Raw genomic sequence first — 22329 nt, forward strand, 5'->3', positions numbered from 1 at the left:
ATTTAGACTAAATTTTCTCTTCTGTAAACTGGGAATAATCATGTTCACGCTACATACCTCACAAAACTATGGTAAGGACCGTGCTACGTAAACTTCAGTGATTTTTGTATATAAAACTATCATTATTGTTGTTATCCTTAGTAGAGGTGAACACATAAATCTGAATATAAACATACAATTCTATTTACCCCCCAAATCAAGCCTGTGCCTTCCCCCATCCCAGGACCAGAAGAGCCTGGAGAGACATGGAAGGCCGGGGGAAATGTCATGAATGGAAGGGAACCCCTTACCCTGGTGGAAGTCAGAGATGATATGGCGTACACCATAATGGGTGGAAGCTGCACACACCATGGAGTGGCCATAACAGAAACAGCTGGTGCAACCAGAAGGATTTTGGGACTGCAGGTTAAATGTCCCAGGTTGGCATCTAGAACATAGACAGAACAAGACAAGCAAGCAATGATTAATCAGATGAGGAAGGGAAGGGAAGGGAAATGTTAATTTTCTAAGTAGTAGTTGGCAGTTACTACACCCAGTCAGCTAGGGAAAATACCCTAAACTTGGAGTCAGGTTCAAGTTTGGGTAAGTTAGGCTCAATTTTCTCATTTGTAAAATGGAACCTATAAATACATAAACATCTGACTTGGCTGGTAGCTATAGGTCCTTCTTGCCTCATCTTTTCTAATAATCTCTATAGCATTCCTTTGCACCATTGCTCAATCATTTGGCATTTACAAAACACTATTTGTACACAGTAACAATAAGAATGTATGATAATGAACTCTGAATGACTTAGCTATTATCAACAAGTTAAGGATCCAGGGCAACTCCAAGGGACTCATGATGAGAAAGAAAATCTGTCACAATAGAAGGAACAGGTGGAGTCTGAATGCAGATTGAAACATACCATTCTTCATTTTATTTCCTCCATGAATTTTTCTCTAGTGTAAGCAATATGTGTCTTGTTTCACAACATGATGAACACGGAAATATATGCTCTATAATAATATGTGTACAACCTATAGCAAATTACCTATCTTCTTGGGGAAGGGGACAGGGTAGGAGGAAGAGAACATGGATCGCAAAATGTCAGAAAACGAATATTAAAAATTGTATTGACATATAAAAACAAAAACCAAACCCCAACCAAGTAAACAAATAAAAACCACTTACTACGTGCCAGGCACCGAGCTAAGGGGGTTGGGGTGGGGACAAAAACACAAAAGTGAAATAGTCTTTGCCTTCAAGAAGCTCATATGCTAATGGAAAAACCAACATGGATGCACATAAGTCTCTACATAAAATGTGCAAAGTGTTTTTGGGAGGAAGAATATTGGGAATAAGTCACAAGAGGGGATCAGGATAGAATTCATGAGAAGGTGATACTTGAGCTGAGACTTGAAGGAAATTAAGGATAATGGGAGATGGGGATGAGGAGAAGCATATTCCAAGCATGGAGGAGAGACAATGCAAAAGTATGGAGACTGGAAATTGAGGAGTCATAGGTATAGAACAACTAGTCAGTAAGTACAGCTAGATTGAAGAAGGGGAGCAAGAAAGTAATGTGTAAGCAGTCCAGAAAGGTAGGAGGGGGAAGGGGCAGGCTGTGAAGAGCTTTCAATGTCCACCAGAAGAGTTTCAATTTGATTCTAGAAGCATGAAGATCTTGGGCTAGAAGGATGGATAAGAAGGACTGACACGGAATTAGAGATGGGCTTATGTTGGTTGTGGCTCTCTCACCTGTCACATAAGTAGCCTTCCACCTTGGACTTGCAAGGGCACCGTCCGTTGCGGGAATCACAAGTTCCTAAGCTGCCCGCCACACTGCAGGTACAAGGTCTGCCAAGAAAGTGGAAAGACAGTAAATCTGTGAGCTCTTCTACAACCACATGCAAAGAAGCCTTTTTCTCTGGCCTCTGTGAGCAGCAGGAGGCAGACTGTTGTTTCAGGAATGGAGGTCTCAGTTCACAAATGCCCTTTCCTTTGTATTTCTTGCACCCATTTTTTCATCCTTGGCTAGTTGGCCACTCAGCTGCAGGCAGAGACACAACCTGGGGCCAAGGGATTGTCACGGGGTGGTAGTCAATGGAACTGAATAGGTTGGTTAAGGGCTGAAGTTTTTGTTTTTTGTTTTTTTGGGGGGGTTCACGAATGAGTAATTTTGAAGATTTTTCATAAACTACTGATGAGTGAAATGAGCAGAGCCAGAAGCAATTTATATGATAATAGGAATACTGTAAAATCTTTGAAAGCCTTAAGTATTCTGATCAATGCATTGACCATCCATGATTCCAGATGATAGAGGATGAAACATGCTCTCCACAATGGGGGAGTGATGGATAGAAGGAACAGAATGAGACATTTTTTTCTTTTTGGACATGGTCAATGAGGGAATTTATTTTGTTTTGCTTAACTATTCTAAGAATTTTGTTTTTCTGTTTATTTTTGTTTAGTGGAATGGGAGAGAAAAAATATTTTTTTTGTTAATTTTCAAACCTTTCCTTCCATCTTAGAATTAATACTGTATTATGTAATAATGTATTAGTTCTAGGGCAGAAGAGCAATAAAGGCTAGGCAATGGGGTTTAAGCAACTTGTCCAAGGTCACACAGCTGGGAAATGTCTGAATCCAGATACAAACACAGGATATCTCATTTCTAGGTCTGGCTCTCAATCCCCTGAATCACCTAGCTGCCTCCAGAAAGTAGATTTCTGTTCATTGAAAAGACAATTTTATCTGAAAAATAACAGTGGAGTCAGAGGACAAGGGTTCAAGTATGAAATCTAATGTTTATTATCTGTGTAACTTTGTCACTTCCTCTCTCTGAGACTTGGTTTCTTCATTGGTAAAATGATGGAATCTCTAGATGGATTCTGAGGTCCCTTCTACCTCTAAATCTGTGATTTTTGTAGAGCTTGTTGTCCATATAAACATAGAGACTCATATACATAAATATACAAAAAATATTGGTGTGTGTTGTTCACTTAAAAAACCCCAAAACTCTTACCTTCTGTCAATATCAGTTCTAAGATGGAAGAGTGGCAAGGGCTAGGCAAACTGGGCTAAGTGACTTGCCCAGGGTCACACAGCTAGGAAGTATCAGAGATCAGATTTGAACCCAGATCCTCCCTATTTAAGGACTGGTGCTCTATCTGTTATGCTTCTTAGCCACCACAATGCTTTTTCACTTTTCCTACAATGCCCCACCCCCTTCCCCATCTTTGCCTATTGAATTCTATCTTCTTTAAAGCTCAATTCAAATATTATCTCCCTGCTCTCCTACAAAGCCTCTTCCCTATTCTCCACCATCCTTAACTTTAAAATATTTTGTTTCAATTCTCTAACACATGTATCATATAATATTATTTATTATAGTCACTTGTATTTGTCAATTAAGCAACCAACAAATATATATGTATATATAATATATATATATATATTATATAAAGGATCTACTATGTATCAGGCACTTTTAGAGGTCCTTAGGGATAAAAGTACAAGGACTGAAACAATTCTTATCCTCAAGGAGCTTACTACAAGGCTGTGAACTCTGCTAATGTAGGGACCAGGTTTTATCACTATATCGCTTTGCCTCTCAGTAGCCCTGGCAGCTCCCTAATATGAACAACTGCAAATGAGATACGGATTCATCAAAGAGGGCAGCTTCCACACTGGTAAGTGTAATCCTGGGTTCCAGGTACCAATGTTTTCTTTCTTTCTTTCTTTCTTTCTTTCTTTCTTTCTTTCTTTCTTTCTTTCTTTCTTTCTTTCTTTCTTTCTTTCTTTCTTTCTTTCTTTCTTTCTTTCTTTCTTTCTTTCTTTCTTTCTTTCTTTCTTTCTTTCTTTCTTTCTTTCTTTCTTTCTTTCTTTCTTTCTTTCTTTCTTTCTTTCTTTCTTTCTTTCTTTCTTTCTTTCTTTCTTTCTTTCTTCCTTTCTTCCTTTCTTCCTTTCTTCCTTTCTTCCTTTCTTCCTTTCTTTCCTTCCTCCTTAGTACTAATACTGTGTTGGTTCCAAGGCAGAAGAGTGGTAAGGGCTAGGCAATGGGGGCTAAGTGACTTGCCCAGGGTCACACAGCCAGGGAGTATCTAAGGTCAGATTTGAAACCAGGACTTCCCATCTTTGGCTTGACTCTCAATTCACTGAGCCACTCAGCTGCCCCACAAATTCCACCTGACCCAAACTAACCATAGACTGCTCACATCAAAATACACACAAGGTCTTAGAATGAGCACGTTTATTCACACCCATGCAATATGTTTCAGATATATGTCTCCCCACTGATGTTTATTTACATGTATGTATATGCATTCATATATCTGTTTATACCCCTCCCCATATATATATACACACACACTCATTCACATGATATAAAGAGGTGAAAGTATATGAACCTATACATGCCAATTACACAGGTACCCACACGTCTGTCCCTCCTTACCTGCATCCACCTTCACTAAGAGAATGGAACCCTGTCAGACAGCGATCACACTTCCAGCCAGTCACACTGGGTTTGCACTCACAGGTGCCCGAGTTGTCACACTGTAGGCTAAGAGATCCTGGGGGTAGAATGAGGACAGAGCTACGTGAAGCTGGGAGCAGGAGGGGTAATAACGAATGAAGGAGAAAAGAGAAGAGTCTTTGTAGAAGAGCAGGTGGGATGGGAGGCAGTATGGAATGGTGGGAAAAGTGTGGGTTTTGGAGTTAGGAGTCATTTCTACCATGTATTGAGTAGTCATATTATCTCCTGGCTTGTCCTCTTGCCCATACCCCATTTATCTCCACATACCTGCTGGATGGCAGTCACAGGGCTGGCATGGCTGCTGCTGGTCCCAGCGGTAGAAGTTCTCCTGGCAATGCTCACAGTGGGGTCCAGCGGTGTGATCCCGGCAGTTCTGGCAGTGCCCTCCATGCCCAGTGCTCCGGTACAACTCCCAATCATAGAAACAGTCTTCAGAGAGGCCACTGCAATTGCAGGCTATGGGAAATCAACAATATTAAATATATATTTAAACCATTACATATAGTATTAGCATGTTATATTGAGATATAATGTAATATAACATTATATTTATTAGATATTAGGATATACCTAATATAACATATTATTTAATATATTTATATAGTATCATATTTTACATTTTTATTTTATGGTTCTAAATATTATATACTGTATATAATATAAAATATAGAAATATAGACGCAATATAATAATAGAATAGACCTCTACATAGCCCTTCAAAGTGTGGAGTGCTTTATGCTCATTTTCTATTTCAAGCCTTTCAACAACCTCATAAGGCAAGTATTATGAGTATTAGTACTTCCATTTTACAGATATGTAATCTGAGGCTTGGAGAATTTATTTTAAAAAATTTCTTTCTACAAAATTTCACTGCAATGTTTTGTTTTTGCATGGCCTTTATTCACAGAGCTAGTCAATTTTTTATTGATTAATTAAGAAAATTTGTCCATGTTTACATTATTCATGTTCTTTCCTTCCCCCCACTCCCCTCCCATAGCCAGTGTTCAATTCCATTGGATTTTACATGTGTCATTGATTAAGACCTATTTTAATATTATTAATATTTGCACTAGGGTGATCGTTTAGAGTCTACCTCCTCAATCATATCCCCATTGACCCATAGTTTCTACTCCCACAGTTCTTTCTCTGGATGTGGATAGTGTTCTTTCTCATAAGTCCCTCAGAATTGTCCTGGATCACTGCATTGCTGCTAGTAAAGAAGTCCATTTCATTGGATTGTACCACACTATCAGTCTCTGTATAATGTTCTCTTGGTTCCGCTCCTTTCACTCTGCATCAATTCCTGGAGGTCTTTCTAGTTCACATGGAATTCCTCCAGTTCATTATTCCTTTTTTAAAACCATTTATTAATATTCATTTTTAACATGGTTACATGATTCATGCTCCTACTTTCCTCTTCACCCCCCCACACTCCCCCCACCCATGGCCGATGCACATTTCCACTGGTTTTAACATGTGTCATTGATCAAGACATATTTCCAAATTGTTGTTAGTTGCATTGGTGTGGTAGTTTCGAGTCTACATCCCCAATCATGTCCACCTCAACCCATGTGTTTAAGCAGTTGTTTTTCTTATGTTTCCTCTCCTGCAGTTCTTCCTCTGAATGTGGGTAGCGTTCTTTACCATAAATCCCTCAGAGTTGTCCTGTGTCATTGCATTGCTGCTGGTACAGAGGTCCATTACATTTGATTTTACCATAGTATATCAGTCTCTGTGAACAGTGTTCTTCTGGCTCTGCTCCTTTCGCTCTGCATCAATTCCTGGAGGTCTTTCCAGTTCACATGGAATTCCTCCAGTTTATTATTCCTTTGAGCACAATAATATTCCATCACCAACATATACCACAATTTGTTCAACCATTCCCCAATCAAAGGGCATTCCCTCATTTTCCAATTTTTTGCCACCACAAAGAGCGTGGCTATAAATATTTTTGTAATAAGTCTTTTTCCTTATTATCTCTTTGGGGGTATAAACCAAGCAGTGCTATGGCTGGATCAGAGGGAAGACAGTTTTTTAAAGCCTTTTGGGCATAGTTCCAAATTGCCTTCCAGAATGGTTGGATCAATTCACAACTCCATCAGCAATAGAGTAGTCAATATTGAAGGTGGGACTTGAACCCAGGTCTTCCTCTCATTAAGTGGGGCATTCTTTCTACTATGGCATGCTGCTTCTTGAGAAGATTGTTCAGGAATTTGAAAGGGGCTAGGGTTGTTATAGTTTGGGAGGAAGCCTGGGCCACTTGTGGGGAAGACCTGGAATCATCTACTCTCATGGGAAAGCATGATATGATAGAAAGGTAAACTGGACATTAAGAAATATGGGTTCTACCCTCCTGTTCTGACTTAGGTGACCTTGGATAGGTGAGTTATCCTCTCCACTACTACTTCCTCATCTTTTAAATGTAGCAATAGGACAAGATGATCTTTGAGGTCCTTGCAGTGTTAAAATATTTGTTTTTCTGACTATACTCTCTCCTTAATGCCTTGTAAGATCTCTCTCAGACTTATAGTTTCCCCAAGTCATTTATCTGTGCCCATTTCATAGATGGGAGTACCAAAGTACAGAGAACTGGCTTTTATTGTTGTTATTTTTGAGTCATTTCAGTTGTATTTGACTCTTTGTGATCCCATTTGGCTTTTTCTTGGTAAAGATGCTAGAGTGGTTTGCTATTTCCTTCTCCAACTTATTTTACAAATGAGGAAACTGAGGCAAACAAGGTTAAGTATCTTTCCAGGTCAAGTGGCTAGGAAATGTCTGAGTCCAGATTTGAACACAGGTCTTCTTGACTCTGGGTCCCGCAGTCTGCCCACTGCACCACCTAGCTGCCCCCAACAAGTGGCTAAATTTCTTTTAAGTTAGAGATATGATCTCATTCATCGTTGTATCTCTGAGGACAAAACTACATACTGAATGAATGAATAATCTGGTCCTGGCAACAATCAGAAGGTCTCACTGTGTGGCCTTAGTCAAGTCATATAACTCAGTTTTCTCACTTGTAGGTGAGGGGAGAGGATTTTAGATTGATCTCTGGGCCATTCATTTTAACTATAACATCCAATGGTTCTATGAGTGAAGTTTTTGCAGAGATGCCACAGAACGAGCCCAGGCACCTCTGGATGATGGTTCTACCTTACTTTCTTTACTCACAAAATTTCCTTACTTTGCAATATGCAGTTCTGCTTAGACCCAGGTAACTGGCAGACTGACTATGCTCTTTCACTGAAGTTATTTTACCTTTTTGACTTCTAGTCAGAGGCCAAGGAACAGAGGTTCCCTTGCTCTTTGGGGGGTTGTTGGTAGGACATATAGCATGTACATAAGACAAAGTAGGATGGAGCAGACAAAGAAGGGATCCGACCAAAATGCTCTAGAAAAATCTGAGAAGAGAACACTATCAATTGAGGGGCATGGAAGACTTCCTAGAGGAGGTGGTATTTGAGTTGACTCTTAAAGGAAGGGGATGATTTCTCAGTCTAGATAGGACAAGGAGCATATTGCAGGTAGGGCAGACATAGCCTGAACAAATATTCAGAGCCAAGAGATGGTGTACAGAGCTCTGGGAATAGTTCATTTTGTCTGGACATGAAAATATGTGAATATGATTTTCTGTACTGAAAATGGATGAAATCGGTTTATTTCATTTATCTATCTATCTATCTATCTATCTATCTATCTATCTATCTATCTATCTATTCATTCATTCATTTATTTGTTTATTTATTTAAACCCTTACCTTCCATCTTGGAGTCAATACTCTGTATTGGCTCCAAGGCAGAAGAGTGGTAAGGGTAGGCAATGGGGGTCAAGTGACTTGCCCAGGGTCACACAGCTGAGAAGTGTCTGAGGCCAGACTTGAACCTAGGACCTCCACAGTCTCTAGGCCTGGTTCTCAATCCACTGAGCTACCCAGTTGCCCCCATAAAATCAGTTTAAAGAGGGAGGTTGGAGCCAGACTGTGGCTGTACTTAAGATTTCAAGTTATTCCGTCTTTCTGGCTGGGGCAGGGGAAGAAGCCAGGGACCAGAGGATGATGGTGGTCGGGCTTCAAAATTCTGATCGTGCTTCACGTTTGCCTCCTCCCTTTCTTTCTTCTTTGCTAATAATAATAATAACTCACATTTATATGGAGGTTTAAGGTTTGCAGAGCGATTTACATACATTATCCTTTTTGATCCTCATAACAACCCTTTGAAATAGGGGCTATTATGATGACCATTTTTACAGATCACTTAACTGAGACTCAAGAAGTTAAGTGACCTGCCCCGAGGCACATAGGAATAAATGTCTGAGGCTGGATTTGACCTTTGCACTAGTCATGCGACACTATTTCTCCCTTTCGCTCTTCCCTGGATCCTGCTTCTGACTCTCTAGACTTCTTTCTCCACAATTCACCCGGGTCTTCTCATCCTGGAAAAGGTCTTTTGCCACCAGGTTCCAGAAGCCTTCTCAGCCTGAATTATCCTTCCACTGTACAACTCTGGCCTCTAATCGGTTAGTTCTCCCCTTCCATTTTTTTTTTTTTTTTTTTAAACCCTTACCTTCTGTCCTGGAGTCAATACCGTGTATTGGCTCCAAGGCAGAAGAGTGGTAAGGGGAGGCAATGGGGGTCAAGTGACTTGCCCAGGGTCACACAGCTGGGAAGTGTCTGAGGCCAGATTTGAACCTAGGACCTCCCGTCTCTAGGCCTGGCTCTCAATCCACTGAGCTACCCAGCTGCCCCCTCTCCCCTTCCATTTTAAGGAAAGGCTCAGGCCGGTCATCATCGGTCCTTTCCTTCCGTTCTAGGCTCCTCTTCTGACTTTTCAGATGTCTTTCTCCCCCATCACCCTGGTGTGGGTACCTTCTTTCTCTTCCTCCCCCTTTCAGCTTCTTTTGATATGTTGTCTTCTGGAATTAGAATATGAGTCCTTTGGGATAGGGATTCTGTTGTGCTAAGCTAAGCTCAGTTCCTGACACAAAGTACTTAACAAATTATTAGTTGATGATTTGATTTCGATGGCTTTCAATCATCAATATGATTATTGTCTCCTGTGCTATAGATCCCATCCCATCCTTACCTTAGCCTGTTTAACTCTTTTTTTTTTAAACCCTTACCTTCTGTCTTGGAATCAATACTAACTATTGCTTCCAAGGCAGAAGAGCAGTAAGGGGTAGGGATTGGGCATTAAATGACTTGCCCCGGGGGTCACACAGCTAGGAAGTGTCTGAGTCCAGATTAGAACCCAGAACCTCCCATCTCTAGGCCTGACTCTCAACCCAGCTGCCCTTCATCCTATTTAACTCTGGTCCATCCCTTCCTATGAATCTTTCCAGGAGGATGTGGGGGTCATCCAAAATGCCAAAGGAAAGTCTTACTCTCAAGGTCTTACCCTTGGATGAAGAATAGCGCTACAGTCACTCACTGTCATCCTGAGCTCTCCGTATATGGCTTAATCCTCATCCTTTTCTCATGACACACCTTCTGTATTTTCTCTTTTAAGATACTTCTTGTGATCAAGCTGTCTTTGGATAACAATCTACAGCCTATTTCCATCTACCAGGTGTATCTCGGGTCACCCGAGATTTTAGTTCTTTGGAGATTGTGGTGTTCCATGATGGATGTCATGACGAATGGATTAAATTCAACAAATATTCTTTAATTACCCACTAAACATACCATGTTTGGCAATGGGGTTATTAATATTATCCTAGCCTCTGATACTTCCTGTATGATCTTAGATAAATCACTTCAGCTCGTTTTCTCCACTCAGAAAATGAAGTGGTTGGACCAGATGCTCTCTGAAGTTCCTTCCAGCTCTAAATCTATGGTCCGAAGAGAACAGTCCTGACCTCTAGGGAGTTTATAACGTATTGGATTGAGAAAGGGTAGAGTTAAAAGCCTGGCTGAGGAGTTGATAATATTCTAGAGGCGATGTAGTTCAGTCACCTCTGACTCTTCATGACCCCATTTTGGTTTATTTTTTTAGGCAAAGATGCTTGAGTGGTTTGTCATTTCCTTCTCTGGTTTATTTTACAGATGAAGAAACTAAGGTAAATAGGGATAAGTGACTTGTCCAGGGTCACACAGGCAGATTTGATCACAAAGATGAGTCTTCCTGACTCCAGGCCCAGTGCTCTCTATCTATTGCACTACCTAACTGTACCCGAAGGCACTAGGGAACCACTAAAGTCCTGAGCAGGAAAGGGGCAGAGTCAGGTTTGTTGCATTAGGAAGATGATTTTGGCAGCTCTGAGAAAATGTTACTGTTAAAGTTTTCTGGAGACTGTATCTTAATGTGTAATTATTGATTAAATAATAAGGGTCAGAGAAAGAAAAGGCACCAGCCGCATGTGGCCACCTGTTCCCTTCAGAAGTCTCCTCCCCCAGCTGGCTGTGCCAGCATCTCAGCCAGAGCTCAGGCTTGCAGGGACACCCTCCTGAGCAGCCCCGAGTCCAACAGGGTGTGTGCGTGCTGGGGCTCCCCTAGCCAGCGCTCCCCCCCTGCTGCTTTCCTAGCCACTTCCCACCCTACCGGCCCCTGCTCAGTCGCACTAAGGGCAGCTCTCCTAGTCACCTCCTTTTTCTGTGGTTCATGGCAAAAGCTGCCTCCTTCCTTTCCTGACCCCAAACTTATATTTTTCATGATATCACTTTTTCTAAGTCCCTCTGACTTGGTGGACTTGACCTCAGTCTGCGCCAGAGGCCAATCTTCTAGATGCCAGGAGTCACCTGGAATGAGGGACAAGCGTCTTTTGGTTGCCAGGGAGCCACGAGGCTTCTGGCTTCTTCCCAGAGTACACACAAGCCCTGTCATATGGATAAGCCCCAGGTCTTGTTTTTAATTCAAAGCGTGGGGTTGAATTGTAACCCCAAAAGAAGAGGGGTTCAGACTTATGTTAAATCCTCACAGAAGGTAGACTTCAGACACAAGCAAATAGAGACAAGGAGTCCAGTCAGGAGGCTTCTACGAGAGACTAAACGAGAGGTGATGAAGACAACCTTGGAAATGGAGAGAAAAGGATGGAAACTAGATGCTGGGTACAGAGGAAGTTGCCCACCTGGCAACTGCTTAGTGACCCAATCAGAGTACAAGATTCAGAGCAGAAGGTGGGAGAACTCCCTAAAGGAGACTCCACAATTGAGCACATTAGGGCGAGGCTCGGGTCCTGCAGGGATGTCTATAAGGCTCCCACTGTGTTGGGGAACTCAGTGTTCTGCCATCTTTCTCCCAGACCTGGAGTCCATTGCTGGCCAAGCCCAAAGAAACAGCCTGGCTTGGGAGTCCTATCTGCTGAGGAGTTTTCCTGCTCGGCCTCCACAGCCCAACAACAGCTGGCAACAAGCAGGAGAGACTTAAACGCAAACTGATGGTTGTCAGGCTACAGGGAAAGGGCAGAGCAGAAAAGGAGGAGGTGGAGGGTGTTGGCACGCGATGCTTGGGGCAGGCAGGGGATGAATTCGTTGCTGATTGGTGAGTGCTTTTCCCCAGCTGCCTTCCCCCACCCCATGTCTCTCTAGCAGAATGAGCCACCCTTCCCTTCTTTGTGTTTCTGAGGTTACATTGGGAAAACCACAGCACGGCCCCAGACTCAGAAATGAGGGGGTGAGGGGTGCACATCAAAGCACTGCCACAGGCCTGTTGGGAAAGATCTGGTGGGGAGGTTTAAGCCTTCTGCACGGGGAAGCATGGGTTTGATTACCAATTGGGACTTGAATGGTTAAATCAAAATAAGGAATTACAAAACCTCTCCATAACTTATGTCTTGCCTTCTTCCCCACAATGATGTCAATCTCGGACATGTTTTTCAGACTCTCAGACTTGGAAGGGACCTCAGAGGCCAGCTAGAACAAACTAGGACTCGACCAAGGATCCCTTCCATGGCATGGCAGCCTGACAAATGGTTATCCAGCCTCTGATTGGAGATTTTAAGCGGAAAAGGAGGCCATTACCTGCGAGGCAGCCTGTTCTATGTCAGGCAACTCTAACTCCTAGGAAGTTTTTCCTTATATTAAGTTGAAATCCATCTCCTGATGGCTTCTTCCCATTGCTCTAAAATTTCCCTTTGAGGCCAAGAAGAACAAGTTTAATTCTTCTTCTGCCTTTCAAATGACTGAAAATAGCAATTGTTTCTCTTCTAAGTTTTCTATTCAGCAGGTGAAATATCCCCAATCCTTTCATTCGATCCTCATTGGGCACCGGTTTTCAAACTTTTCAATGTCTTTGTGACTCACCCTGTGCCCCCCACCCCATACTCGCCAGTTTGTTAATGGATTTTTTTCTCTTTAAACATAATTTGAGTCGATTACCTTTTCTTCTTATCCCATCCCCAGAGAACTATCCCTTATAACAATGAATAAAAAAGGGAATTAAGAACAATTCAATGAAACTGAACAAGACATCAAAAAAGGCTACCTTTTATATGAAGGGTTCCATAGCCATAGTTCCCCATCTTTGCAAAGGAGGGAGAAAGGGGTCTGCTGGTATGTCTTCTTTTGGGGCAAGATTGTCATTAAAATTCTTTTGCAATCAGTTTTGATTGTTTTGCTGTTTATCTCATTTGAATTGTAGTCTTTGCAAAAATTGTTTTTGTGGCTCTGTTTATTGTGCTTTGTATACATTCATATCTATCTTTCTTTCTTTATATCTGTTTATTTGTTCATTCTCTCTGTATTCATTCCTTCTTATAGTACAGTAATATTCCATTACATTCAGGTACCACAATTTGTTAAGTCATTGCCCAAATGAAAGGTATCAATGCTCTTTCTTAAATATATATATATATATAATGTATATACATATATAATTTATTTATTTTAAAAAGTCCTTACTTTCCATCTTAGAATCAATCCTGTGTATTGATTCCAAGGCAGAAGAGCGGTAAAGACTAGACAATGGGAGTTAAGTGTCTTGCCCAGGGTCACACAGCTAAGCAGTGTCTGAGGTCACATTTGAGCCTAGGACTTACCGACTCTATTCACTGAGCCATCTACCTGCCCCAAAATGTTTTTTCCTAAAATGTCTTTCAGGGACACCTAGGTAGCACAATGGATAGAGAGTCAGGTTTAGAGTCAGAAAGATTTGGATTCATATCTGGCCTTGGACATTTCCTAGCTGGGTGACCCTGGGCAAGTCATTTAACCCCTATTGCCTAGTATTTACTGCTCTTTTGCCTTAGAACCAATACACGGTATTAATTCTAAGATAGAAGGTAAGGGTTTTAAAAAAAAAGAATATATATGGGGAAGAGAGGGAGTATGAAGTGTAAGAAGTCTCCAAAAGGGGCAAGGTCTAGGTTATGAAGAGCTTTGAATGCCAAACATAGGATTTTGTTTTTTTAAGCCACCTAGCTGTCCTTCAAACTTAGGATTTTGTATGATTGATGACTACGGAGAGAACAATTGGGGTGGAGTGATGAGATTGGAGGTACAATTAGAAGGGGTTAAATAGAGAGAGAAAGGAAAGAAAAGTGGGGTTATCTGTTGAAAATGGCCTTTTTGAGGAATTTAGTCATAAAGGGTACAAAAGATCTAGGACAACAATCCTATATGGATGGCTCAAATGAGAATTTTTTTTTTTGAGAATGTGAAAGATATGAGCATGCTTCCAGGAAGTAGTAGATAGGGAGAGATTGGAGATAAGAGTGGAAATGTCAGAAGGGGAAATCTGTTGGAGAAGGCGGGATGGAATGGGAATGGTTTTGCAGTTAGAGGGATTGGCCTTAGTAAAGAGGAAGGTGACCTCTTAACGTGAGATGGGCAGAAAGAGGAGATAGTAACTAAGGCCCCTGAATGATATCAGATGAGAAGGAGGGGAGAAGAGGGAGTTCACAGTGAATGACCTTAGACCAGACTTGGGGTAGGGGATATAAAACTTTTAAAAGATCACAGTTAAAAGAATTATAGAATATTAGAGTGGAAAGAGATGCCAAGGGGGAAGTCTCCAGAGATGGAAAATGGTCTTTCACTGGTCAGTGTGGTATAGCAGAAAGAACAATTGGATTTTGAGTCAGAGGAACTAAGTTTGAACCCTGCCTCTACTATTAATTACCTTTGGGACTGAAGGCAAGTTGTTTGATTTCTCTGGATCTCAGTTTCCTTATTAATAAAATAAGGGGGTTGAATTCAGTGACTTTTTTTTTTAAACCCTTACCTTCCGTCTTGGAGTCAATACTGTGTATTGGCTCCAAGGTAGAAGAGTGGTAAGGGTAGGCAATGGGGGTCAAGTGACTTGCCCAGGGTCACACAGCTAAGAAGTGTCTGAGGCCAGATTTGAACCTAGGACCTCCCGTCTCTAGGCCTGACTCTCAATACACTGAGCTACCCAGCTGCCCCCTGAATTCAGTGACTTTTGAGATCTCTCCCAGATCTAACTTTATAATTCTCTGATCTTCTGATTTCCAAGGTTTCTTCTAGCGCTGAATCCTATGATATTAGGGCCCACCCAAGAGTCAAATGCCAGGGAAGATATTCCGTTATGTTTCTCCCAATTGGAGCTCCATCGAGAACTCAAGTAACATGCTAATTTCCCCAACCCTTTCTCTGTGCCATCTCCCAACAAGCACAAGAGCAGAAACAGAGACTGGCCAGCTCACCATCTTGCTCCCCCAACCTTCCTTCCTCGGCCCAATCCAAGGCCAATTCCTTCCTGAGGTACCTACGCAGACATTCATTGGCAGCCTCCGCTGTGCCCCGAGCCCAGGGCCGGTCTTGGTAGAAGGGTAAGCATTTCTCACAGTCGGTGCCTGTGGTGTTGTGCTGGCAGCTGCAGACCAGCTGGCCTTCTTCATTGAGGACACATTCGCTGGAATGTCCATTACATTTACACCTGGAGGGAACAACAAGGAGATGAGATTGGCTAGAAGCCTCCTAAACCAGGATTAGAGGCAGCATCTTTGTAGTAGATAGAATAGTTGAGATGGCCTGAATTTGAATTCTTCCTCAGATGTTGACTTTCTGTGTGACTCCGGACAAAACACTGATCCTTTCTAGGCCTTGCTTTCTTCATTTGTCAAGTCAGAAGTATGGACTTGATGGTTTGTAAGGCCCTTTCTTGCTCTAAATCTACGACATTATGAATAAGAGGAAATCTGACAAAAAAAGGGTTAAAACCACCAGGGATCATAAGGTCACAGACCTAGGGGTGAACGGAACCTTTGAGACTGACTAGGGAAACTCTCTTATTTTATAGATAAGGAAACTGAGGCCCATGGACACGAAGTGACTTGCCTAAGGTCACATAGACAGTGTCAGAGGTATGATTCCACCTGAGATCTTCTTTCTTCAAAACTGGGACTGTGCTTATGGTTATAAACCTCTTTGTGCCAGAGATAATAGCCTGAATTCTATTCTTAGTGTTCATACTACTACTAAATTCCTCCCAAACTCTCAAAGTTGGCAGCTACTGTAGTAGTGAAGTATTCTCCTTTCTGGATGGAAATAGGAACTTAGGTCATAACTAAGCAAGGCCAAACACAGAAGCTATACCAGATACTTCTTATCACTGTTTATGTAAAGAGATCACTGCCCCTTTCTTCAATTAGCTCCACCCACTCTTGCTACCTGGGCAGCAAGGTACTGCAGTGGATAGAGTGACCAGCCTAGTGTCAGGAAGATTTGAGTTCCAATCTGGCCTCAGACACTAGCTGTGTGACTCTGAGCAAGTCATTTCATCCTGTTTGCCTCAGTTTCTTCAAAATGAGCTAAAGAAGGAGATGGAAAACAATTCGAGTATCTTTGCCAAAAAAAATCCCAAATGGGGTCATGGAGAGTCAGACATAACTGAAGAGATTAAACAATACTCCTACTACCATCACACTTTCTCTGGGGGCCTGGATAGCATCTTTTCTAGTTCCGTTATGTCCCTAAATCCCCACCTGTCCCCTTCTCTACAGAACTGATTACATTCTTTGCCCTCACTTTGTGCTCAATAAATACTGATGACCAATTAAATGTTGGGTCATTTTATTATAATGGAATTGGGGCAGGGTTGGGATTGGAGGCTAGGTAGCCATTATTCTATGGTTTATTTTGCTACATTTTGAGAGGGGCATATATTGTGGGGTGGAGGGGCAATTCTTGGAATGAACACAAGATAAAATCTCTCAGTAGTCTGCTTTGATCTCCATATGACAGCATGGCTTAGTCCAAGGCCAACCCTGTCTATTTGGGTTGGGTAGCAGGCTGATCATGGGGAGAGGATTAAATTCCCGACAGGGAGCCACAGGACGCCTCCTAGTGGAACCACCTGTCCAGAGCCTATGAGCATCCCTCTCTGAAGCCAGCTGCTGGTTTGAGGGTGGTCTTGCCTGATGTAAATTGAATCCAGATGTTCTCTGCCTCAACTCCACCCCCCCCCAAAGCAAAGTGGGGGAGGGAGAGCAATTAGAGATCTCTGGTCTCCCTTCCCTACCAGGCTGCTCTCCCTCTCCCTGGAGGCTTCAAAGTAGAGCCTGAGTGGGGCATGATGCAGGAGACAGAGAAATGCAGCTGGTGCCACTCACCTCACTCTGGGATACCTTCTCACCCTGTTTGCATTCTCAGGGAAGTACCTGCACTAGATCATTATGCCCTATCTTGTATTGTTCTCTAGTGGATTGACGTGGGCTCCTCTTGGGTCTCCAACTAGACTGTAAACTCCACAAGGGCAGGAAAAAATCTTTTTTTTTTTTTCTGTTCTTTTTGTTCCTTTGCTGCTATAGCATAGTATTAGTTCCATGGAGTTTGTGAATTGGCTTGCTTGGCTAAGATGGTCTTGGCTAAGGCAACATGGAAGAGACAGGGGTGGCTGGTACCATCTTCCATTGCCTAAAACCCAACCTTCCTCTTTCACTCTTCCCTTTGCCCAGCCATATTCCTGCAATTACACTGTCGTTAGCTCATGTACCAGTTGCTCAGGAATTAAAAGAATTGTCCTTCCCGCCAAATGATCATTACTTGTATCTCTTTCTAGATACTGAGATTTCCTGAGTCATCATTATCACATAATCACAAGTGGTTAGAGCTGGAAAGGCCCTTAGTTAGGGCCTTTATGTTAGAATTGAAAGGGACACCCCTTGTTTTACAGATAATGAAACTGAGGCTCAGAGAGGAGAACAATTACTTGTCCAAATTCACACAGTGATTTTGTGGCAAAACCAGGACTAGAATCTAGTTCTCCAGATACCCCATCTGGTATTGTTTCCAGTATTCGTATTATCCATATCCTCTAGGATCATTCTGTATCATGCAAGGAAGTTTTTTTCCATTCATTTTCAGCTATGTGGGGGCAGGGGTGAGAATTGTTCTTTTAGCAGCTTCCAAGCCCAGGCTGGGGAGAGTACAAATCTAGACAAAGTGGAAACAGATTGAGTTTCACAAGAGCCCACTGGAAAGAAAGCCGGGGCTACTAATTGGCAGAATCTGCCTCTTGCCAGTGGCTGGTCTGGCTGAGGCCTGGAATAACCCAGGCTGGAAACTAGAAGTGATTTAAGACAAGTTACCCAACAGGGACTCTGATGTTGTCCAACTGCAGTCTCGGGGACCGGATGGATAATGGTTATTTTCTAGACCTCTTTATCATTCCATGCCATCTCTATTTAATTCTGGTACATGGAGTACAGTGTCAGAAAACCTGGATTCTAGTCTTGCTTCCACCATTAATCTGCTATGTGACATGGGGCATGTTGCTTTCCCTCTTTGAAACTCAATTTTTTCGTCTGCTCTGGGTCTGGGGGCAGGAGTGGCGGTGGTAGACGATTATGGGGGAAGGACTAGGTAATACCTTCCTTCCTCTCTTTGGTGTTCTAAATTTTGTGTTCTCATGTTCCTTCCAGCTCTGATAACCTATATTTAAGGCCCTGTTCAGCTCAGATATTTTATATTCTTAATTGCCTTCCAGATCGGCCATTCTACCATTTAGTTTGGACATTCTGTATTCTCAGGTTCCTTCCAGCTTTCATAGTCTATATTTTTAGATCTTTTCTTGCGTGAATGGTCTATGACCTCAGGTTCTCTCCAGCTCTGACATTCTCTATTAGAAGGCCTTCACTAGCTCAGACATTCTCTGCTTGGGTCCCTTCCTGTTCTAATATCTAACATCTGCTTCTATTCTTCTTCTGCCCACTCGTGTTGGCATTTGGAGTTAAATATGAGAGTGGGGAGGAGAGACTAGAGGAACGCCTAAGTTCCAGAACTGCTGTTTTTCCTTCTGTGTTCTCAAGGGAGGACTGTACAGAAAGGAGGAATGATTTGATGGAAAGATGATCGATCCTCTGATCCTACTGGGCTGCCTGAGTTAGCTGGGGCAGACCTGCTGGTCCAGAGGGCTCTAGTAAGCCCTCCTCACAGTCTGCCTTTCTGCTCTGTCTAGAAATTGGTCCTAATAGAATGGTCTAAAATCATTGTTTAATTTTCTTTAATGAGACTCTTTGCTCCCTGTTCTCTCCACCAGCTGCTCCCCTCCTACCAGTCGCCTTCCTTTCTGTCCCTCAACTGCCTTGACTTCCTCCCCAGTCAATCAATAGCAGGCAATTGTGTTTAGTGGGGGGATGAGAGGATCTAACTTGGAGAAGTGCTGAGCAAACAGAAAGGGAAGAGGGAGGAGATGAAGGGAGTGGGCCAAAGGGACTTGCTGAGAAGATCAAATCAATGAAATCAGAACAGACTGTTCCCCTTCATTATTTCTCCCAGACTGTTAAGTGGAAGTCTTTCATTGAGTATCTAAGAATATCAGTGTTGGTAGGGACCTTAGACATCATCCTCTCCAACCTCCTTCTTTTACAAAAGAGGAAACTGAGTCTTAGAGGAAGTGACTTAGACAAGGTCATATAATAAGACCTGGAAGAACTGTGACTAGTGACTTGGATTTCTGTCTGTTGGTCCAAATGTTTGCTGATATTAATAATGAGAAAACCGACTTGGCTTCTGTCTTCTTTTTGTCAGATTATCAAAATTGAGAGTGCTTTGTGGGTATAGTTTAGGTACTGGGAGTGGGTGTGGGGAACTGGATGAGTGCACAAGGCACCAGCATGATCCATAAAGTCCCTTTCAGTGTTATGATTCTAAGTAATAACAATAATAACTCATTTTTATGTAGCACTTTAAGATTTATAAAATTCTTTTCTCATAGTAGCCTGGTGACAAAACTAGTGAAAATATTATTATCCCTATTTTTCAGAAGAACAAACTGAAGCTCAGAAATGATAAGCAATTTACTCATAGTAAATAGAAACCTTTAAAAAAAACCCTTACCTTCTGTCTTACAATCAATACAGTGTTTTGGTTCCAAGGCAAATGAACAGTATGAGCTAGGCAATGGGGATTGAGTGACTCACTCAGGGTCATGCAGCTAGGAAGTGTCTGAGGCCAGACTTGAACCTAGGACGTCCTGTCTCTAGGCCTGGCTCTCTATCCACTGAGCCACCTATCTGCCCCAGAAACCTTTTTTAATACTTTCTAATTAGAGACCATTTACCATCAAAGGGCTTATGGCAGTGATGGTGAACTTTTTAGAGGAGTGGGTGGTGTGAGAAATGTCCTCAGGTGCTCATGGAGACAGGGAGGGGAGGAGCCCGGCCCCGCATCCCTCTGGCTTTCTAGTGGTGAACTCTGTGCTGGGGCAATGGTGTGGTGTGCATGCCCACAGAAAGAGATCTGAGTGTCCCCTCTGGCATGCGTGCCATAAGTTTGCCACCATTGGACTATGGGATAGTGGATATAAGGTCAGCTCTGATTTAAGAGCTGACTATAAATATATGATAGGTGAGTTGCTGAGCTGCATGGAGAGGAGTTTCCACACTGGGAGTTTCCTCACCTGGTGAAATCCCACATCTGGACCAAAAGCCTCTATTTAATTACCATTGAGAAAGGCATGGAATTTAGTTCTCCTTCTTGGAATCTTGACTCAGTTCAATTCAGCCTGGCTTTCAAAAGCTACTGAGGGGCCCAGTTGTCTCTTCCATTCAGCCATGGCCTTAGACTGCCCATACCTCCCCCTCACTAGGGATGTCTTTCATCAGGGCACTGGAACCTACCAGCCACTTACCTGCCCCCGACAGAGAAGTCAGTGATGGCGTAATAGTAGGACTGTAACACTTTGGGATCCTTAAAGATGTCATCCCCAAAGGTGTTGAGTCGGTTCAGAGAAATAAGCAGTTCTGTGCTGGTTACCCATTCCTGTGGAAAGAGAAGAGGGTCAGGTGCATCCATGGTTGTTCAGGCATCAGTCTCTTTCCCCTGGACTTTTGGCATTACTTAGGTACTAGCTAGCTTCATCTGAGAACACAGAATCCCAGAATCCTGTGACCTGAGAAGTCATCCACTTTGTCTCCCTGCTTTTCTACAGTAGACTCTCCAAGAAGTTTCATTTTTTCCACTTGCTTCCCTGAGGCTCCTTAACTTAAGATTCATTATAAAATCATTGATTTAGAGTTGGAATGGAGCCCATCTAGTCCAACTTCTTAAATTTTTTTAACCCTTACCTTCTGTTTTAGACTTGATATTAAGTATTGACTCCAAAATAGAATATCAGTCAGGGCTAGGAAATTAGGGTTAAGTGACTTGCCCAGGGTCACATAGGTGGGAAGTGTCTGAGGTCACATTTGAATCGAGGACCTCCCATCTCCAGGCCTGGGTCTCTCTCCAGCTGACCCCAACCTCTTCATTTTATAGATGAGTAAATTGAGGCCTCTTGGAGGTTGACTTGCCCAAGGTCACAAAGAAGTGGCAGAACAAAAATTGAACTTAGATTCTTTAAATCCAAGTCTAATCAATCAACCCATTATCAAGTATTTATTAAGTGCCTACTATGTGTCAAGCAGTGCTTGAGGCATCTGGAGATATAAAGACAAAACTAAAAGAGTCTCTTCCCTCTATTTCTTCCAGTCACTCCTAGGTTTACCCTTAGAAATTCCTCATTCCTGCCAAAACTATTGATCATCTTGTTATGTTCTGTAACTCCTCAATATTCTCCCTACCTCACTCATGTTGATTTCCCTTCCTTCACTACATTGTCTTAAACCAAATAATTTAGCAAATGCCTTCTCCTCCACCTTGTGATCTGTTTCCTTCTAGAAACTCTGATTCTAATCAAACTAAATCCCTGGACAGGTCCCACAATCCTCCTCCTTTGCACCAATGTCCATTTAGCCAGACATTGAGGTAACTGGGGAATCCTTCTGATTGGTTCTACGACAAATTCAGGCTGTCTGACTTCAACTGAGACCTTCTGGCTGCATGGCAAGCCTTTTACTGAGTACCAATTGACTCCCCACTTCAGCCACGGGGGCTCTTTTAAAACCTTTCTTTTCCTCCATTGCTCAGATGTAGCTCTTCCCCCACTCACCCGTAGCAGATTACATTGACCCTGACTTCACTGAGAAGACAAAGCAGGTGGGCAACTAGGTGGCTTAGTGGATGCAGACCAGGCCCAGAGATGGGAGGTCCTGGGTTTAAATGTGGCCTCAGACACTTACTAGCTGGATGACTATCTGGACAAGTCACTTAACCCCCATTGCCTAGCCCTTATCTCTCTTCTGCCTTGGAACTGATATTTAGTATTGATTCTTAGACAGAAGGTCAAAGTTAAAAAAAAAAAGACATCATACAATGTGAACTTCTTTTGTTCTCCAAACATTCAATTTAATAAATATTTATTAAGTATTTACCATGTATGAATAAAGCACTGTGATGGGCACAGAAGATATAGAGATGAAAAATGAGACAACCCCTGGCCTCAAGAAACTATAGAGGGGGTAGCTGGGTGTTTCCTTTCCTTTCCTTTCCTTTCCTTTCCTTTCCTTTCCTTTCCTTTCCTTTCCTTTCCTTTCCTTTC

General features: G+C 42.4%; 1 protein-coding gene across 1 annotated transcript in view; it reads right to left on the reverse strand.

Annotated features, from left to right (window-relative positions):
• Positions 1-22329, reverse strand: part of LAMC3 (laminin subunit gamma 3) — an 85262-nt gene that overhangs the window by 33748 nt on the left and 29185 nt on the right. The window contains exons 6-11 of the mRNA XM_044659688.1: positions 20542-20674; positions 15179-15345; positions 4787-4975; positions 4439-4556; positions 1741-1839; positions 291-427 (exon numbers count right to left, since the gene is read on the reverse strand). Of these exons, the coding sequence (XP_044515623.1) occupies positions 291-427; positions 1741-1839; positions 4439-4556; positions 4787-4975; positions 15179-15345; positions 20542-20674 (843 nt within the window). The remainder of the gene's footprint in view (positions 1-290; positions 428-1740; positions 1840-4438; positions 4557-4786; positions 4976-15178; positions 15346-20541; positions 20675-22329) is intronic.

This window comes from Gracilinanus agilis, chromosome 2, assembly GCF_016433145.1.
Source record: "Gracilinanus agilis isolate LMUSP501 chromosome 2, AgileGrace, whole genome shotgun sequence".
Taxonomy (NCBI): Eukaryota; Metazoa; Chordata; class Mammalia; order Didelphimorphia; family Didelphidae; genus Gracilinanus; species Gracilinanus agilis.